This window comes from Aythya fuligula, chromosome 4 (genome assembly GCF_009819795.1).
Source record: "Aythya fuligula isolate bAytFul2 chromosome 4, bAytFul2.pri, whole genome shotgun sequence".
Taxonomy (NCBI): Eukaryota; Metazoa; Chordata; class Aves; order Anseriformes; family Anatidae; genus Aythya; species Aythya fuligula.
This window is the reverse complement of record NC_045562.1, coordinates 68,063,417-68,079,773: the sequence shown is the minus strand read 5'-3', so window position 1 is coordinate 68,079,773 and position 16,357 is coordinate 68,063,417. Positions and strand designations below refer to the sequence as shown.

General features: G+C 37.5%; 1 protein-coding gene across 3 annotated transcripts in view; it reads right to left on the bottom strand.

Annotated features, from left to right (window-relative positions):
- The window catches only part of ZFYVE28 (zinc finger FYVE-type containing 28), a 144,740-nt gene that overhangs the window by 14,373 nt on the left and 114,010 nt on the right, over positions 1-16,357 (bottom strand). Inside the window, exons 9-11 of one of the 3 annotated variants that reach the window (XM_032186081.1) lie at positions 14,934-15,038; positions 1,188-1,342; positions 485-601 (exon numbers count right to left, since the gene is read on the bottom strand). In XM_032186081.1, the coding sequence (XP_032041972.1) occupies positions 485-601; positions 1,188-1,342; positions 14,934-15,038 (377 nt within the window). The remainder of the gene's footprint in view (positions 1-484; positions 602-1,187; positions 1,343-14,933; positions 15,039-16,357) is intronic. The other 2 variants (XM_032186082.1, XM_032186083.1) reach the window with 2 other exon arrangements.

The window sequence follows — 16,357 nt, the reverse complement described above, 5'->3', positions numbered from 1 at the left end:
CTCATAGCCTACTCTTCTACTTTTTTTTTTTTTTACATAGCTATTTAAATCCCAGGAGGGAAAAAAAAAAAAAAAAAGACATCTGTCTTGCTAAACTAAAATATGACCATTGTAAAACAGTACCAGGAAAATTTAAAAATAAATAAAATATCGGAAGTCTAAACACTTCATATAGGCTATGAACACTGTTCTGTTGCACCCAGGAATACGGGCAAGAGTAGATGCACTCTGAAGGCTTTACATCTTGCAATGTTTGCCTTGAGACATAGTCCTATATACCTGTAATTTCAGTGACTTCATCCTGTTTACAGTCCATTTCCATGACTTTTAAAAAAAAAAAAACATAGCTCAAATCACTGTACAGTGTGTCCTGTCAAAAATTATCAAAGTTTTAAGAAAATTCTTGTCAAATAGTTCATAGATCCATGTGGAGTTACCATCAGAAATTCAGTACAGAAAAAAAAAAAAAATTTAATCTCTTCACCTTTCTTTTGCTTTTCCTTGTCTTCTGTTTCAGGTTTGGTTGCCATAACTTCAAACAAGGTCTTTAAGATACTTCTTAGATCACTAGCATAGTTTGTCTGCAGCTGGTCAGCAACACCTAGGAGATTGAGAAAACAGATCAATCATTGCTAGAGTATTATACCTCCCTTAAAATGAAGCATTTAAATTTGTCTGTTGCTCCCAGTAACGGCCTGGTGTACATTTTCAAAGGTTCACTAGCTCATGTCAGTAGTAAAAATAGATAAATTAACTAAACTAATTTTCCATGATGACCAAGCCATGTTCTGGCCTTTAGGTCGGCTTTAATTTGATAAACAACCTCCTTGCCCTTTTGGCAGAAAACACTGGGAGATTCCTTTTGCATCAAAATACAACGGCTGCATCAAATGTCTTCCCCAGAAGACACAGGGCATTACAAAGAAACAGGAAGCACTATGAAGGCAAACCCACTGCATGCCCAAACTCTTCATCATTACAGGTCTCAGATGTCTGTGTCTCTGACTCTTTATGCTGGTCACAATTAGGTAACAGGTCTATCTAGATCAATCTGCAACTTACACTCCAAAACACAGTCCTCCTGCTACTTCATCACTAGTCCATTCTACCATGTATTTACACAAACAAAAAAAAAGAAAAAAAAGGAAGTCTTTTCAGTACATTCAGAACAAACGATGCTCTCATACCTGAGATACAGACAAAAAGGCGGTGAATAAGATCATTACTGCCATGAAATCTGGATCTGATCTTTTCTCGGGTGGCAATTTTAGCAGCCTGCAAAGCAAGCTGGATTTCTTCCTGATCAATGTCATCGGATGAACAAGAACTCGTCATTAAACTGCTGTTGGAGAAAAAAAAAACACATAATGAAGAAAAGTAATGTAAGTCTGCATTCATTTGTTCAGGATGTTCAGAAAATCCTAAAGGATTTATTATTCAGGCAATACTCTACAGCAAACCAGAACTAATTGCTGTAAATTCTTGTTGAAGGTAATCAACACGCAATCAATCACCATCATGTTTGATTTTCACTCTGTGGCATAGTTGCAAAAAACTTTTAAGCAGAAAATCATTTGTCTGTATTTTATTGCATTTCCCTTAGCTATTTCAAAACGCTGGTCCATTTTTCACATTAACTCCCACTCAAACTTCTGTCCTAAGACCGTAACTCCACAAGAAATGCAAGAGGGGAATATCAGCCTCAAACAAGAAGGTCAGTTCTGAAGTCACCTTAGAAATTTATTAACGTGGAAGTAAATTTGAAAAAAGAATTTCTGAATTATGCTGCCTTAAAATAGCAAGAATAGAATCCAAATATAACCTTACATAAAAAATGTAAAGGATGATAAAACATAATTTAGGCAGTAGAGAGGAAGATTAGTCCCCTTATATACCTAACGGTAAAAATTACTGAAATGTCAAACTATTGCAAGAGAGTGGCTCATCAACTCCAAAGAGATTAAAATGTGTCTCTAAATGTCTACTAGAGCCTTAACCCTTTTATTTATTTTTTTTCTTAAAAAGGGATGCATGGTTGCTAGCCATTTCCACCACGACCACCTTTGTGGAAAGGAAGCTGGAACAAACTGCAGAAAGCTCTGGCAGGAAGCCAGCTTCTTCAAATATCCAGAATTACCTAAATTACTTGTAAAGTAAAATGCATTTAAAGAAGGAAATGCTTAAAGGAAAATGCAGCATTTCGCCAATGAAAAAACCCTAAATAGCACTATAGGACAGGATGCAACTATGTTGGAATCTTAACGATTCACTGTGTTGATTGGAAGCTACTATGTAAAAAATAAATATATATATATATATAATCTATGTATGTTATTGACTGCATAAATAGCAAACACGAGGAAGGATGTAGTTTTTAATGCATTTTGAGTTCAGCCTGTTTTTATGAGATGCTGAAGTATTTACCAAGCTGCAGATCCCACTCTTATGCCAGCATGCACACGTATTGCAGGATAAGACACAGAGGTAACATTTACAGAAATTACATGAAAATAATTATAAACCAAAATTTATGGGATATTGTTTTGAAATTCTATCCAGAGCTGTACAGGTAATCCTTAAAACATAGAAAAGGATTTATGATGCCATACAGTTTTAAAAGCCCTAGTAAAAACAGAACTGAAAATACATAAATACTAGAGATTAGTTATTGACTGAAATATCAATGGAAAATATGCGGTGCGAGTACCTTAGCTGGCTTCTCATTCTTTCAAATACAGAGTAAAGAGTATACTTACAAGAAACCCATTTCTGTTCATGTCTCTATTGCTATTAACAAAAGCAAATTTCTGTTAAAAGATATTGGTTTTATGCTTACAGTTCCCTCAGCAGCATGAGCGACTTTGTCCAAATAAAAGGGTTTCTGTGTGCCTCTTAACACAGCCAAATAAGGTCTACCTTTTCTCTCATTTTTAGAGGAATCAATCTTACCAATACATATTTGCAATATAAATTGCTCTCCAAGGCAAGCACAGAGCTCATGACAGAAAGAAATGCACTCCACGTACAATATAAAATCTCAACAGAATGATGTCCTGGCAAGTCCCAAACTAAGCAAAAACGTAAGTGCAGGGCACAGATGGGGTGATAAGGATGGCTCCCTTCCCTCAAGTCACAGCTGAAGAAATATTCCCAAGGTGTTAAATGGACTGAGAGCTGTAAAGAGTGCCTTCTAAGGAAAAATAAATAAATAAATAAAAATTCAGTCCTTTCCCATTTTGCAGACAGGAAGAAAGGCTCATTCCACAACTCTGACCACGTTTTGACCAATTGCAGTAATAATGTTTGCCTTTCCAAGTCTCCTCCTACTATATATACAAGAATTGTGGTGTCACCGACTTCTGTTCCAGACTACTCAGTGGAAGATTTTGCGGTGTGTCATTAAGACTGGTCATGTCCCACCACTAGACCTCATGGTTTTGTCCTAAAAAGCCTACAGTACAGAGCAGATAGGCATTGCTGCAGCACTGTGGGATGAAGGTCAGCACGTTTACAACACTCACATTTACAACATACTTTCATGTGTACAGAGAGCCAGGCATGAAGTACAATATCCATACAAAAGAGATTCAGAAAAATGGGTATTTTCATTGCCTGTGCCACTGCAAAGAGAAAAGTGAGCATTCCAGAATAATTTTAAACTGGACCTAAGCATCACTGCAGAGTTGGAAAGAAACAATTACTCTTCTTTTACCAACAGGACCCAGTCAGATCTGGACACAAATTACTCTTAGAGAAGGCTTAATAACCATCTGTTCTTTATTTGAAAATACATCTTACTCTTAAAGGATGCAGTCAGCAAATATTGCAGAGGTAGTCAGAAGCACTGGAAGAACAGAAACATAACAATTCAGATAAACAGCTTTTCTTGTAACTGGGTATCCCAAACCGCAGTGATTGTATCTATGCAAATGTTAAAGATTCTCCTGATTTTTAAATTGATAATTTAGAAAACAAACCCAGATTTTGATCTACAGAGTTTGACTTACCTTTTGTCCAAATTATTATTTCAAACAAATTATTTTTATAGTTCTAAGAGGAATACCATTCCTACTGGGCTTATCTAACATGCATAACTTGGATAAAGACTCTCAGCTGATACCAGGTGTGTAGGAAGCATTTCATTAACGTCAGACCATGCTCAGATTTGGAATGTTTCACTGCCGATATCTCCAGAATTGAGTCTCACCGCAGAATATGAACAACCATACTTAAGCACTGAGTAGCTACAGACATAATGTCTTTTTTTCACCTTCTTGGTTGAAGGGAACCTCCTGTGTTAACCAGCGAATTAGGCTATGAAGAGATAAAGCAGGCACAGAATTCCCCCTGGTGAAATCTTAATCATACAAACAAGGCTTATCATATATTTATTTTTCATAGTGAGAACACTGCAAAGTTAACACCTCTGAAGGTGAATATGAAGAAGGAAGATGTTATGTCAAAGGACTGATTCCAAACAGTAGACTTGCTTATACGTTTAAAGGAACAGGCAGAATAAATTAGCTTTTTACGTGAATCGACAAGCAAACAAAACCCAATAATGTAATTGTGCACAATGTCATCTTTCACCTGTGAAACCAATATGCTTTACAGCTCTGAATTCCAAAATTTACCCATGAGCCACGTTAAGCCGTAGTGTCCACACATAAAGGAAAGCAGGGCTGTGGAACAAAAAAGGTTACGACTGACGTTTTCAGAAAGGGCTGATTGCTTTAGGTAACCATCTGTGATACCGTAGGCCTGGTGCTGAATTTGCTGGGCATTGACACTCATCTAAAAACAGCAAAAGCAGCAGAGTCTAAAACTGAGCAACCGAAGCCAACAAGACTCAAAAGCTAGTCCAAATTTAATATTTTATATTTGTGCTCAAAAAATAGTCAGTAGCAGTAGAAATCTGTAACTATTCATAGATGTTTCCTTTCAAATTTAGAAGTATTTGGTTCACTAAACCTAAAATCTGCTCTGTATTGAATGCAGAATGTACACGAGTCTCTCAAAAAATTCCCCATTACTCACAAACATAAACCTTCAGAGTATCTGAAGTACCCATTACATGTACAGTAGAGGCAGATAAACAGAATTTAGAAGCTCACTGCATCGGATATAATGAATATAAAGAAATCAACTGTATTATCCTGTTCTCAAAATAGTAAACCTTTAAAATAACTTTGTTAAGAAGCCTCAGATCAAAAGCACCAAGTGGTCACTCCTTGCAAAGGAGAAAAAATCCAATGTATTTTTCTACTCCAAACAGTGCAATTATGTCAGCAATTTTAAAAGGAAAGTAAGCTCATCCTCTGTTTCTGATCTCAGGCAAGGCTTTTAGTTACAACTAATTTTCAGGCGTAGATTTCAAAAGACTGTCAGTGATCCCTTTAAAGTAAGAGGGATCAAATTCCAGCAAGACAAACCCATCCCAACTGAAAGTGTGTAACACTCAGAAGTTCTAAGAGCAACATTACAGATGTTTACTCGAAAAGTGCTAACACACATTTCAGAGACTCTCCTTACTCCATTTCTGTTACACAATACCCATGCCATCAGCTACTCCTAGTCACTTGCCCTGGAAGCCTCCATCAAACTGCAGAGGCACAGGCAGAAGTAGCATGCAATATACGTGTAGAGAAACTTGAAGAGCATACTTGCCTCTTATACTGTGAATTCAAAGCTTGTGAATCCACTTTATAGTGAATTCAAAATATCTGCATTAAATAGTCCTATTCTGATGCAGAGGTTTAGGCACTTTGCAAAGTCAGAGTAGCACATTTTGAGGCAAAATCCCTCAGGTAGGATTCCTCCTACAGTAAGGAAGCGTGAACACTGCCACAGGTTTTCATACACACCACAAACACAATTTCACATGTTCCTATTTACATAAAAGGACATCATGACTATAACCATGCTGAAAGCTTCTACAAAGGGACAATGGTCAATTCTGGAGTAATGATCACAGTTCATTAAACAAATTGATGAGAGACTGCCCCCAAAGAATAAAACAGTGCGGTTCCTTTGACTCAAATGACAGCAATCCACTTGCACTACTCGGCCTAAACAAATCTCTCATGTGCACTGCTCAAAATGCCACACTTTTTCAATATCTTACGAATGCAGAGCTATATTGTGTGCTTGAATTTCCCTATATGCATGTTTTAAATACTCTGTTCTTAAACACTTTTATGCTATTTCCTCAAAACTATTACCATGAGCTCTCTGGCTTTCGATTTGGTTCATGCAGAATTTAGCACAACGCCCCTCTTTTGTTCTACAAGCAATATCATACACGCCTTATCCAATCTATGATATTTAAGCTTTTTTTCTCCCATGTGAATTCTCTGATACTTTAAGTAAAAAAACTTTTTTTTTTTTGTAATTGTCTGAAGAGGGTTTCTAGACCTACTTTGGTAACTGGTGCATTCATCCCACTGATACTTGCGTGGGCTGTAACTGGAAACCCCACCACCGAGCTGTCAGTCAGGTCTCTCCTAAGCTATTACAAGTGCCTCAAGGCTGCAGTCAGCTCCCGGTTCCATTCTGCAGAAAAGAACTGCTCCAAAGGCCATCTAAAGGATCAGACAATGGTTGGGGAAAGGCAAAGGTTGAATATATGAGGAATGACAAGAGGGAAATGATAGGGGTTTGAATAAGAGAAGTATGACTCCATGTAAGTACAAAAAAAAATTACTAGTTCCTATCCTGCTGTTTGCAGTACTTCTGGCATTTCTTTTTTTGGTTATCTCACAAAAAATACAATAAACAGCAGGTTAAAACCTTTTTGTTTCTAATAAGTACTAGTTCTAATATGGTTTGGAGGAAAACTATAATGAGATTAATGGCTTCTTACAATTATTTTAAGTGTAGAGGGTGGGCTACACATCCAATTTTAGAGTCATTTAAACCAAATCCAGAACTTGTCTTATTATTTGGGTAATAGCATACGGTTGTTTAGCAAAGGACTATATTTTAATAAATGATCCCAGAAGCTACATTTAAAGCAGACTAAAAAAGCTTCAATTCAAAACTTTTTTCTTGACTTCCTAACCTTACCGTTTTATTAAGTCAAGAGGCTTTTTGTGTGCAATCGCTTATGTATTTTCTCTCTATTTTAAGAAAAAAAAGACTAAAGAGGATAAAAGAAAGCCCTTTAAATGTTCCAAAGGCTTCAAAACTTTATTGTCATGAGAAACAAATAATAGAACTGCATGCCAACCCCTCTAGCAGGAACAACTTAGCTAGGCACCACCAGAAGAAGCAGACTGCACTACAGCCTTATCGCCTGTACCATCCGTGCCCAGCCCCACACATCTAGGACACGTGCCCCATCTGCTGTCAGCCTTCTGAACTCCACTGTAGGGGAATTATCTTTTCATCACTGTAAGATTTGTAGAAGCCCCTTCCAAGTGTTTTTTCCTTCAGCTGAAGTGGGCGGACTAAAATAAATAAATTGCCAAGTGGGATGAACCACGGGTCCTTCAACCAGGAAAAATCCCTCAGCATTCCCTCCTCAGCATGCTGAGTTTGAAGTCAACAAGAACAACCTCTGCCCCACACTCTGGCAGCTTCTGTAGCTGCCCACTCCACTGGAGAAATATCTTGAACCATTCCTCAGTTCCTGAAACTGCAGGGCATTCCTGTTGTAGCTACCATGCTGGACATCTGAAAAAACACAACTGCTGAAGCACCATGTTGTGAAGTAGATAAGAAACCATAAGAAACTCTAGCTAGACAACTGGCTTAATCAAACAATGCCATTCTGGCCCAGGTTTTCAGAAAAATGCAATGATACTGTATTCTAAATGGGGATTAACAGGAACAACATTGAGAGCCCAGAAAGTACTGTCCTTGACAACACTCTCTCTCAAAGAACATTTTTTGTTCAACATGAATAAAATGTATATAAAAGTGAGTATGTATGAACAAATAGCTTAGAGCATGAGTAACCAACAAGGCTGCCTTCTTACCATCAAATTTAATATCAGGTACTTGCAAGGTACCGTTTTTTACTGTTATCCTTAAAAACTTACACCAAAAAAGGATAAGACCTGCAAGATAAGACATTGTAAAATTCAAGAAAAACTACAACTGAAAATGCAAGAATTTAGAATTGTTTAGAATCTACTAGGAGTTTTCCCAGTTCCACCACGATGTTTTTTCTAACACTTCCCTGTAATCAAACATGCATTTAAAGCTCTGAAGCGTTCACTCACATTGCAAAAGAACAAACAGTATGAGATTAAAGCACAGAAATAATTAAACTTTAAAAATAATCCTAGACTGTAAAAACTGAAATTGAAAACCAGAAACGGTTAAGCACTTATGTAGAAATGATATGTAACACCAGCTCTGGTATCTAACATAATAGAAATGCATCAGACCCAGAACTTGACACAGGATATACCGAACCTGGATAGCTGATGCTGGATACAAATACTTCCAAGGGCAGTGAAAGGCATTTCATACAGCTCTTCTGCAACATCCCCTGTGATATGCAAGCAACTATACTGTATGGCTTAATAAAAAGTGAATTAATTTAGCATCCAGCTCCAGTAGACGCTCTCCTGCGTTGCAACTGCTGTGTGTGGCTGACACAGAGATGAAGAAGAGGCACCGAGAAACATCTTCCAGCACGAGGAACTCTGAGGGATAGGGAAGCTTATTAGCACAAGGTTTTCATATCGCCTCCATTGGTTCCCTCAAAACATAATATAAAACAACCAGCTGAAGCATTAAAGCATCCTAGGGTCTAGGAGAATCCCACAGGAATTCTGTATCCAGCCGTGGGAGTCAAAGCTGAGGAAAGCTAATTAAAGTATTAGGTGGAGCCTTAAAATTTGAATTCGAAAAGAAAGCTTTCTCTTAATTTTTCAACTTCAATGCTGCTGTATGAGGAAAGCCTCTGTTTTTGCTTGCAATATAAATTGTGGTTTTACAACATACCTTGGTTTTAGGCATTGCCAAAAAACCTGCAAACCTGCAGTTACTATAGTGATTTTAATTAATTACACATAATCTCACAACTCCCAAGCGTGTTATTTAAGTCAGGGAGTTTTAAAAAGAAAAAAAGATCTGTCAAATAAAAGCTAATTTCTGAGAGCCAATAACTCTTGTTCTATCAGCAGCACAGGGAACACCAAGTGATATTCAACAACAGATTTTACACATCATTAAAATGAACATAAGTTAAATGTGGCCAAATTACTAAAAATGAAAATTACAAGCGAGCTCTGTAGAAACACAAATACTAACCCATTAGGATTGCTTTGTGTCAGTCTCCAGCCAAATACGCCACCTGGATTACAGCCACACAATGGCAAATTCTGGGGTGTCCAGCAATTTTGCTAGAACAGACTCCTTGCCTCTGCCACTGATGCTAGGCAGCTTAAAATATTGCCCTATTTCACTTCGTTTACACAGAAAGTAACAGATTTTATATTTAATTTACTTTGACCATATTGGGCATTTTAACATCTCTAAAACATTAGCTTTACCATTTTAATAGGAAAGACCAAAAAAACCCAAAACAACACAATTGAATTTTCACCCTCCCGCTGTAAAAGCTCTTGTTAACAGGTAGTTCACACAAGATGCCTGGGTTATTCCTCGAGAAAATGAAATCTGCATCAGCGACTTGTTACTCACGACCAAGATATGCATATAATCTACCTCGAAATACCTTGTGGAATTTCCTATAAAAGGGAACACTAAGCTTTGAAAATGCTGCACCACTCAGAGATTTCATTTTTGTCTTGCAGAGCGAAGAACAAGATGGCACGGAACACATCAAGAAGGATCCTGGCGGTGAGAAACCGGAGACATCTGCTGCAGTCACATATGTCTCGCTGACTAAAATCATAAGCAAAAGCTGACAGACCTCATCAGTAATGACTGTTTTGTTTTGTCGCTGCTGCTCAGCTGCTTGGTGGGGCAAGGGATTTAGCTGCAAAGCAAGAAGAGTCCACACAGCAGCCTGTTTATGATTATATTAATATGCATATTAATTGTCCTCACACTGCTTGAGTGGCAGAGCTGTCCAAAACAGCACAGACTCGCAATGCCTACAACATACAGAGCCAATTTGGGGTTGAAAACCATTAGGGAAGGAATGGCACCTGTTTCAGGAGTCATCCGAATTTTCTCAAGGTATAAAAACCCAGTCTCATCCTACAGTTCTTCCCGCTGAGCTCTTTATTTCTGTGACTCCTGTACAGGCCATGTAGGGCAATTATCACCAGCCTTTTTCCAGTTACAAGCAGCCTCGCCATAAAGTGGAGCTTTATGGAAAAAGGGGGAAGGAAAATCTACAGCAATGCATTGATCAAATCAAAAAATGACAGCACCAAATATTAATGCTGAATTAATCTGTTATTTTTTATAGGTTAAACAAATGTGATGATGAAACTGCAAGAGGGATGATTTGGGGAAAGAGCTGATCAGGTTGACTGAGACTCATGAATTGAAATAGATGGCTAGCACATCTCTTGTGCCCCTCACTACCAGCTTCTGGATCCCCAGGAGCAGGTGTGATGTCTGTTAAAATTTGTGGGCAAGTAATCTGCACTGTAGTTTTATAGGACAGATCAATGAATAAGTCTGGACCATGAGACGAAGGAAGTGAATTCTCCTAGTTTAATTAAAGTCCTGCTGAACAACTAAGTTACCTTGACTTTTAGCATCCTCTCCGAGGTCTGACTTCTGCTGATGGAAAGCCCAGTGAAGCACCTGGGTTTGTAAGGCACCACCCATCCACAGGACCTGACAGGCAAGGCAACTTCCAACAGGCTTTGGCAAAACCCCCTCTAGTTCTGAAGCAGTAATCAAAATTTCATCCTTCTCACTTACATACCAAGATAACCTTCCCCGCTTGGTTTCACACGTGTGTGTTTGTTCTAACAGGGCCATACTCGGCATATGCCATACAGTCAGAGATATCCTTCAAGGACATCCAGCGAGCTTGGGCTCAGCCCACACACAGGCGGATCGAGATATTCTAACCAAGAGCCCCATAAACATCCCGCGCTAATTTCTGGCCGCTTTGGCTTCAGTCACATATTGCACTTCAGACACCTCCCTTTCCAGAATGTAAATAACACAGGCTAAAAATTCACTACCATTTTTTGTAAATGCCAAAAATTATACAAATAATATTACAAAACACTGATATTTAAGCCACAAAGATAAACTCAAAAAAAGGGACTGCTGACCAGTGAAGACATCCGTTGTACCATTAAGGTTACTTTCTAAAGTTACTGTTTCAAGTTGTCATTTACTGTGTCATAACCTTAAAATTAAGAAATGGGCTTTTCCACATTCTTCAGGCAGGCAAATTGCTTGTTGCTATTTCTTCTTCCCTTGCATTGTCTTTGACAAAAATTCCAACAAGGCTCAAAATCAACTAGTAGTCCCTACCTTGTTTTGCTTCCATCTCACTTTTTTCCCTCACCATTCCCAAAACAATGTTTTTGTGGCCATTTTCTTCCTCCACTCGTTCAAAGAACTTGAGTTCATTCTTGGCTTTAAGCTTATCAAGCCATCTCATTCAGTTAGCATATGAATAGCCTTCGCTTCGGTTTCCACTCAAATTAATGGCTCCCTCAGGATCTTGCCCGATAATTTTAATGCATGTTGAAAGCTTACAGACAAACAAATTTCTGCAAACAGTTTATTTTTAAAAGCCACTGACTTTAGTGCTTCTGACAACGAAATGGATAAGCTTCCAGCATTGTACTTTATTAGCTGCCTACTTACAATCCAATAAGCTATAGTTACATTAAAAAATATTCTAAAAATCACATTTATGAAATAGATACCAGTAAAAAAGGAAAAAACTGGATGCATTGTTTCCTGGAGCTAATATAAACAATAGACCAATTGCCACTTCCCTGCTGTAGCTACAAACATCTCATTTTCAATTAAGTCAGCAGCATTAGTCCACATCCACATTGATGGAGCACAGGAATTATGCAAACTCATGCAAGTCTGCATAAAAACCACAGTTTCTCTGAAACCTTCTGAAATACAAGGAATATATTTACTCCTCACTGAGAAAGTTGACTACTGACATAGGCACCTGAAGTCTGGATACTGCTTAATGAACATTTTGCAAAAAATCTTTTTTTGAACTGGGCTGAAAGTTTAACTTCTTCACCATCAGATCTCTGAGGCTAGAAGAAGGAACCTTCCACAAAGATCTGCCTCCAGTGAAATCAAACTTTCACTAGCAAAACCATTTCAGGAACCTTCTGTGACCCCCTCTCTGCATATATATAGATACGGGTTTTTTTGATTTGGTTTGGTTTGGTTTTCCTTCAATTTGTGCTCTAGAAACCTTCAAGCAAATATTTTTTTTTCATATTACTGCATCAGCACAGTCAGTAATCAAAGCATACAATCATAGTTCTGATATAAGCCTGAAAATCTTTGGCCCAGATGCATTTCAAGAGAATACACACTTATCTGAGGATTCTGCTTTTCTCCATTGACTGAACATGGAAACTTGAGAAACAAAACTCCTAATTTAGTTGCATCACCTTGGTGCCTAAAGTTAGGTGGGATGAATGTAGCTCAAAAAAATTATACACCACTGGTTGAGGATGGGAAAGTCTATCACATGGGAAAGTGAATCATATGCTGATTTGTATGAGCCTCCTTTACAGGATCCCACTTGGATCCCATGGTCTTCACCAGCTTTTTCTTCCCAGTTGAAAATAAAATTTTCTCCGTGGTTCTCAATTTGGAAAACAATAAATATATAGATATTCGTAATTCCATATATACTATACTTCATTGTTTCAAATCCATTACATCTACGCTGTTTAATATACTGGTAGTTCATTGAACTCTATACGCTAAGCTGTTTTTGCTACTGGAGCCAAACTGTTGAAGGCAGTCAGCTACTTCCAAAAGACACTGCCATCTGACAACAAGGCTTTCAGCCTCAGCATTGCTTACCCACTTTAACCTATAGCTATTGTAATAGCATAGAGGAATTGTTTACGATTTATGGGAAAGGCCAAATAAATGCATTTTATGAATTCTGCGTTTAGCTAATTAATTTTCAGATAAAATTGAAAGTGTAACATTTCAATTCCTGTTACGAGTACAAGTGAAAACTGCAAGGAATTAAAGACAGAAAAATGGCATATCTCAGTGGGAAAAAAATACTTTAAATATTATTTTGGCTATGCACATGACATCAGGAAGAACTTACGTACTTCAGAAAATAACATTCTGTAGAGATGGTCTTTGCACAGAACATTTTTGTTGCAGTAGACAAATGATGTAACAATATAATACAAGTAGATGTGTTGAATATTCCTTTTCTATGCACACAGATCTAGGAACGTGCTTCTCTGAAGCAGTCAGACTTCTGAGCTTTTTTTCTGTTTTCAAACTAAGCTGTGTAAGTATTTCAAAAGGGGAAATTTATACCAGTATAGTCAAGCAGGCAATTACTATTTTATTGGACCATCAACTATAATAGCTAGATCTCTAGCAACGTGGATGAGATACAGAAAAATAGGTAACTTGAATTCCTAGATGACACCCAGGGATGATAGAATGCTATAATTCAGTGGACAACAGCCTAAAAAAAATGCCTTATAAACCAAGCCTCAGAAATATAAAATTTGAAAAAAGGGAATAGACAGATCTAATTACCTAAGCGTCAAGATATTTAAATACAGTGACAAGCACAATACTGATATATGAAGGCAATACATTAAGGTCTTGAAAAAAGGTGGCACACCTAATGAAAACTTACTTATTCTGCTTCAGTTATGCCTAAAGAATAACAGAAGTTACTTCTGTTGTCCATTCAGACGGCTCTGTGTGGGACAGTCTCTTACATGTTAAAATATTTAACAGAGGGCAACTGCATGGTGGTAAATTGAGTTTTGTTTGAAGCATAGTTAAAAGTGTATTTCAAAATTAAAAACATGAAAACCAGTTCTAGTTGCATCTTCCTTTCTTTATCTGCCTTTTTAAAATATGGAATTCTTAAAAAAAAAAAAAAAAAAAGAGCCTGATTGTGGACACATCCTAAAAAACACTTTGTCTTATTTCCTTTACCACTATAGGAAAAGGCCTTTTACCCTCTTTCTTTCCCTCAACCTAGACAAAATTTGGTATTCATGGAGTTAAAATGAAAATTGCTGGATAGAGATGTATGGATGAAAAAGGCAGGGCAAGAAGCAATGGGAGATGTACCTTGACTGATACTGTGGTATCTCTCTACCTGTACCAGAGTAATAACATTATTGCATAGAACGTATGCAACAGATGACATACATGTATGTTATGCATCCCTTGAAAAAAGCCAAAGAACTCAGATTTCTGTTTTAGTAAGATATATTTTTCCCATACCTTTATTCCTCTATTATTCACAGTAGGAGCTCTGCACAAAACAAAGTTAAAGCCTTCACATGCAGGCTCAGATGAGAATATAAACCAGTATTCTTAACAACTTTAGCCAAAAAAAAACACCTTTGGGAGGTAAATTATTAAGCGGCATGCTGTCCTCATTTTAACTACACAAAATGAATTGGAAAAAACATGCTTTCTAGAAAGGCAAAACCTAGCTAAGACAAACATTCAGTAATTTTCAAGCTGAATTCTGAAATGTCTCTTAAAAAATGCTATATGGACAAATAAAAGGGAGATCACCAGCATACCATACAGTTCAGCACTACATGCATTGAAACTTTCCTGTAAATAGTTGCCTCTCCACCGCAGCACTGAAGACAACTGCTGAGGAAAAAAAAAAAAAAAAAAGGCAAGAAAAAAAAGCAGCACCTGTTGTTCGCAAGGAAGAATAATCAGAAGTGTTGCTGTCACTTGATTGTTAATTCAATGAAATTTTTTAACCAACCGTAACCCAACACAATTAGTCAAATCTGACTGTGAAGCGATGTTATTACCTCAGAGCGTATATGCTGGAGAGACTACATGTAGTGACAGAAACACTCTCATAGTCACTGCTGGAGATGGAGCTGAGGGGGGAATCACGTAAGCCATCCTGAGAACTGAAAAAACATGGAAACAAAATGAACTGCTGAAGAGAACAAAGGCAAAAAACAGAGTGATAAAGCATGGGTTGTCACTGATCATACAGAAATCGGAGTAAACTGACAATTTTATTTGAAAAAATAGCAATAAGAAAGGAAGTGATACACATCTATTTTGTTTGCTTCCCAAAGGGTCAGGCGATTTGGCAAAGTTGGCGAACACACTTCTTATACAAATCCTCAATTTAATCTATGACATGCAGTTACATCACTCAGGAAAGAAGCAAGGATCTTCCATTTTCATAAGGCATAGACAGAAGAATGTGCCCATGCTGTTTTAATGTTGTAACAAAGGCATAACATCATTGGAAGTTGATAAAGTCACAGTGGGTTTCAAGCAAGACACAAATAAGCTTCAAGAGCTTCTGAAATACCACAACTAATTTATCTAAATTTCCACAGAATGAGAATGGGAAGGAAAAAGTCCAAGAGAAAAAGCAGAAAGCTGACTCTTCAGTAAGGAGATGAGGATAATATACCCACCCCTAATTCGCTCGGTCCCTACAGCTGCTATACATGTACCCCAAGCTTGTGCTTTAAACTGTATGAGCACAAGGTAGTGGTCCCATGACAAACCATGAACACTTCATGAGAGGAAATCCACTAGTTACTAAATCAAAGATGATGAAAAATTTAAGTTAATGGTACTCAACTTGTCTCTGACATCCCTGGACTAAGGAAAAGCTTTTAAACAGTACATCACTTTGGATCTTACATCATATTATCCGTATAAGCTAGGATTAGAAGGTTAAAAGTTTCGTAAGCATGACAGAACTCTCTTGGAAAGACCAATTTTTGTTTCAGTAACAATTTACTGCTCAGCCACTGGAAACTGCACAAGCTGAAGAAAATTAAATTATACTAGATAAAATATGTAATCAAATATATCAAAGCTGTATTAGCTCTAGGCGGTGCAGGAGAATCACTCAAGCCAGCTGAACTGAAATGTTCAGTCAAAAGAAATCTTTGGCCAAATCTTTGGCAGAGAGAAGTATAAGAAATATCTTTATTAAAAGAAATATAATTGTATAGATCAGGATTCTTTTACCTTACTCATCCACGGCAACCAACAGATTTCTTAGGCTTAACTGAATTGTGGGAGTATGTGGGGTACTTGCTCAGACCAGCTATGTTCTAAATTCTTTTCTTCTACCAAATTTACTATTCTAGCTGCTTTTGCAGTTAAAAGTCTGGAAGAACGCTTAAGGGGAATTCTTCAAAGCAGTGTATGGAAGGTATGCACTCTAATCCCACTAAGAAATAATAGGATTTGTTTG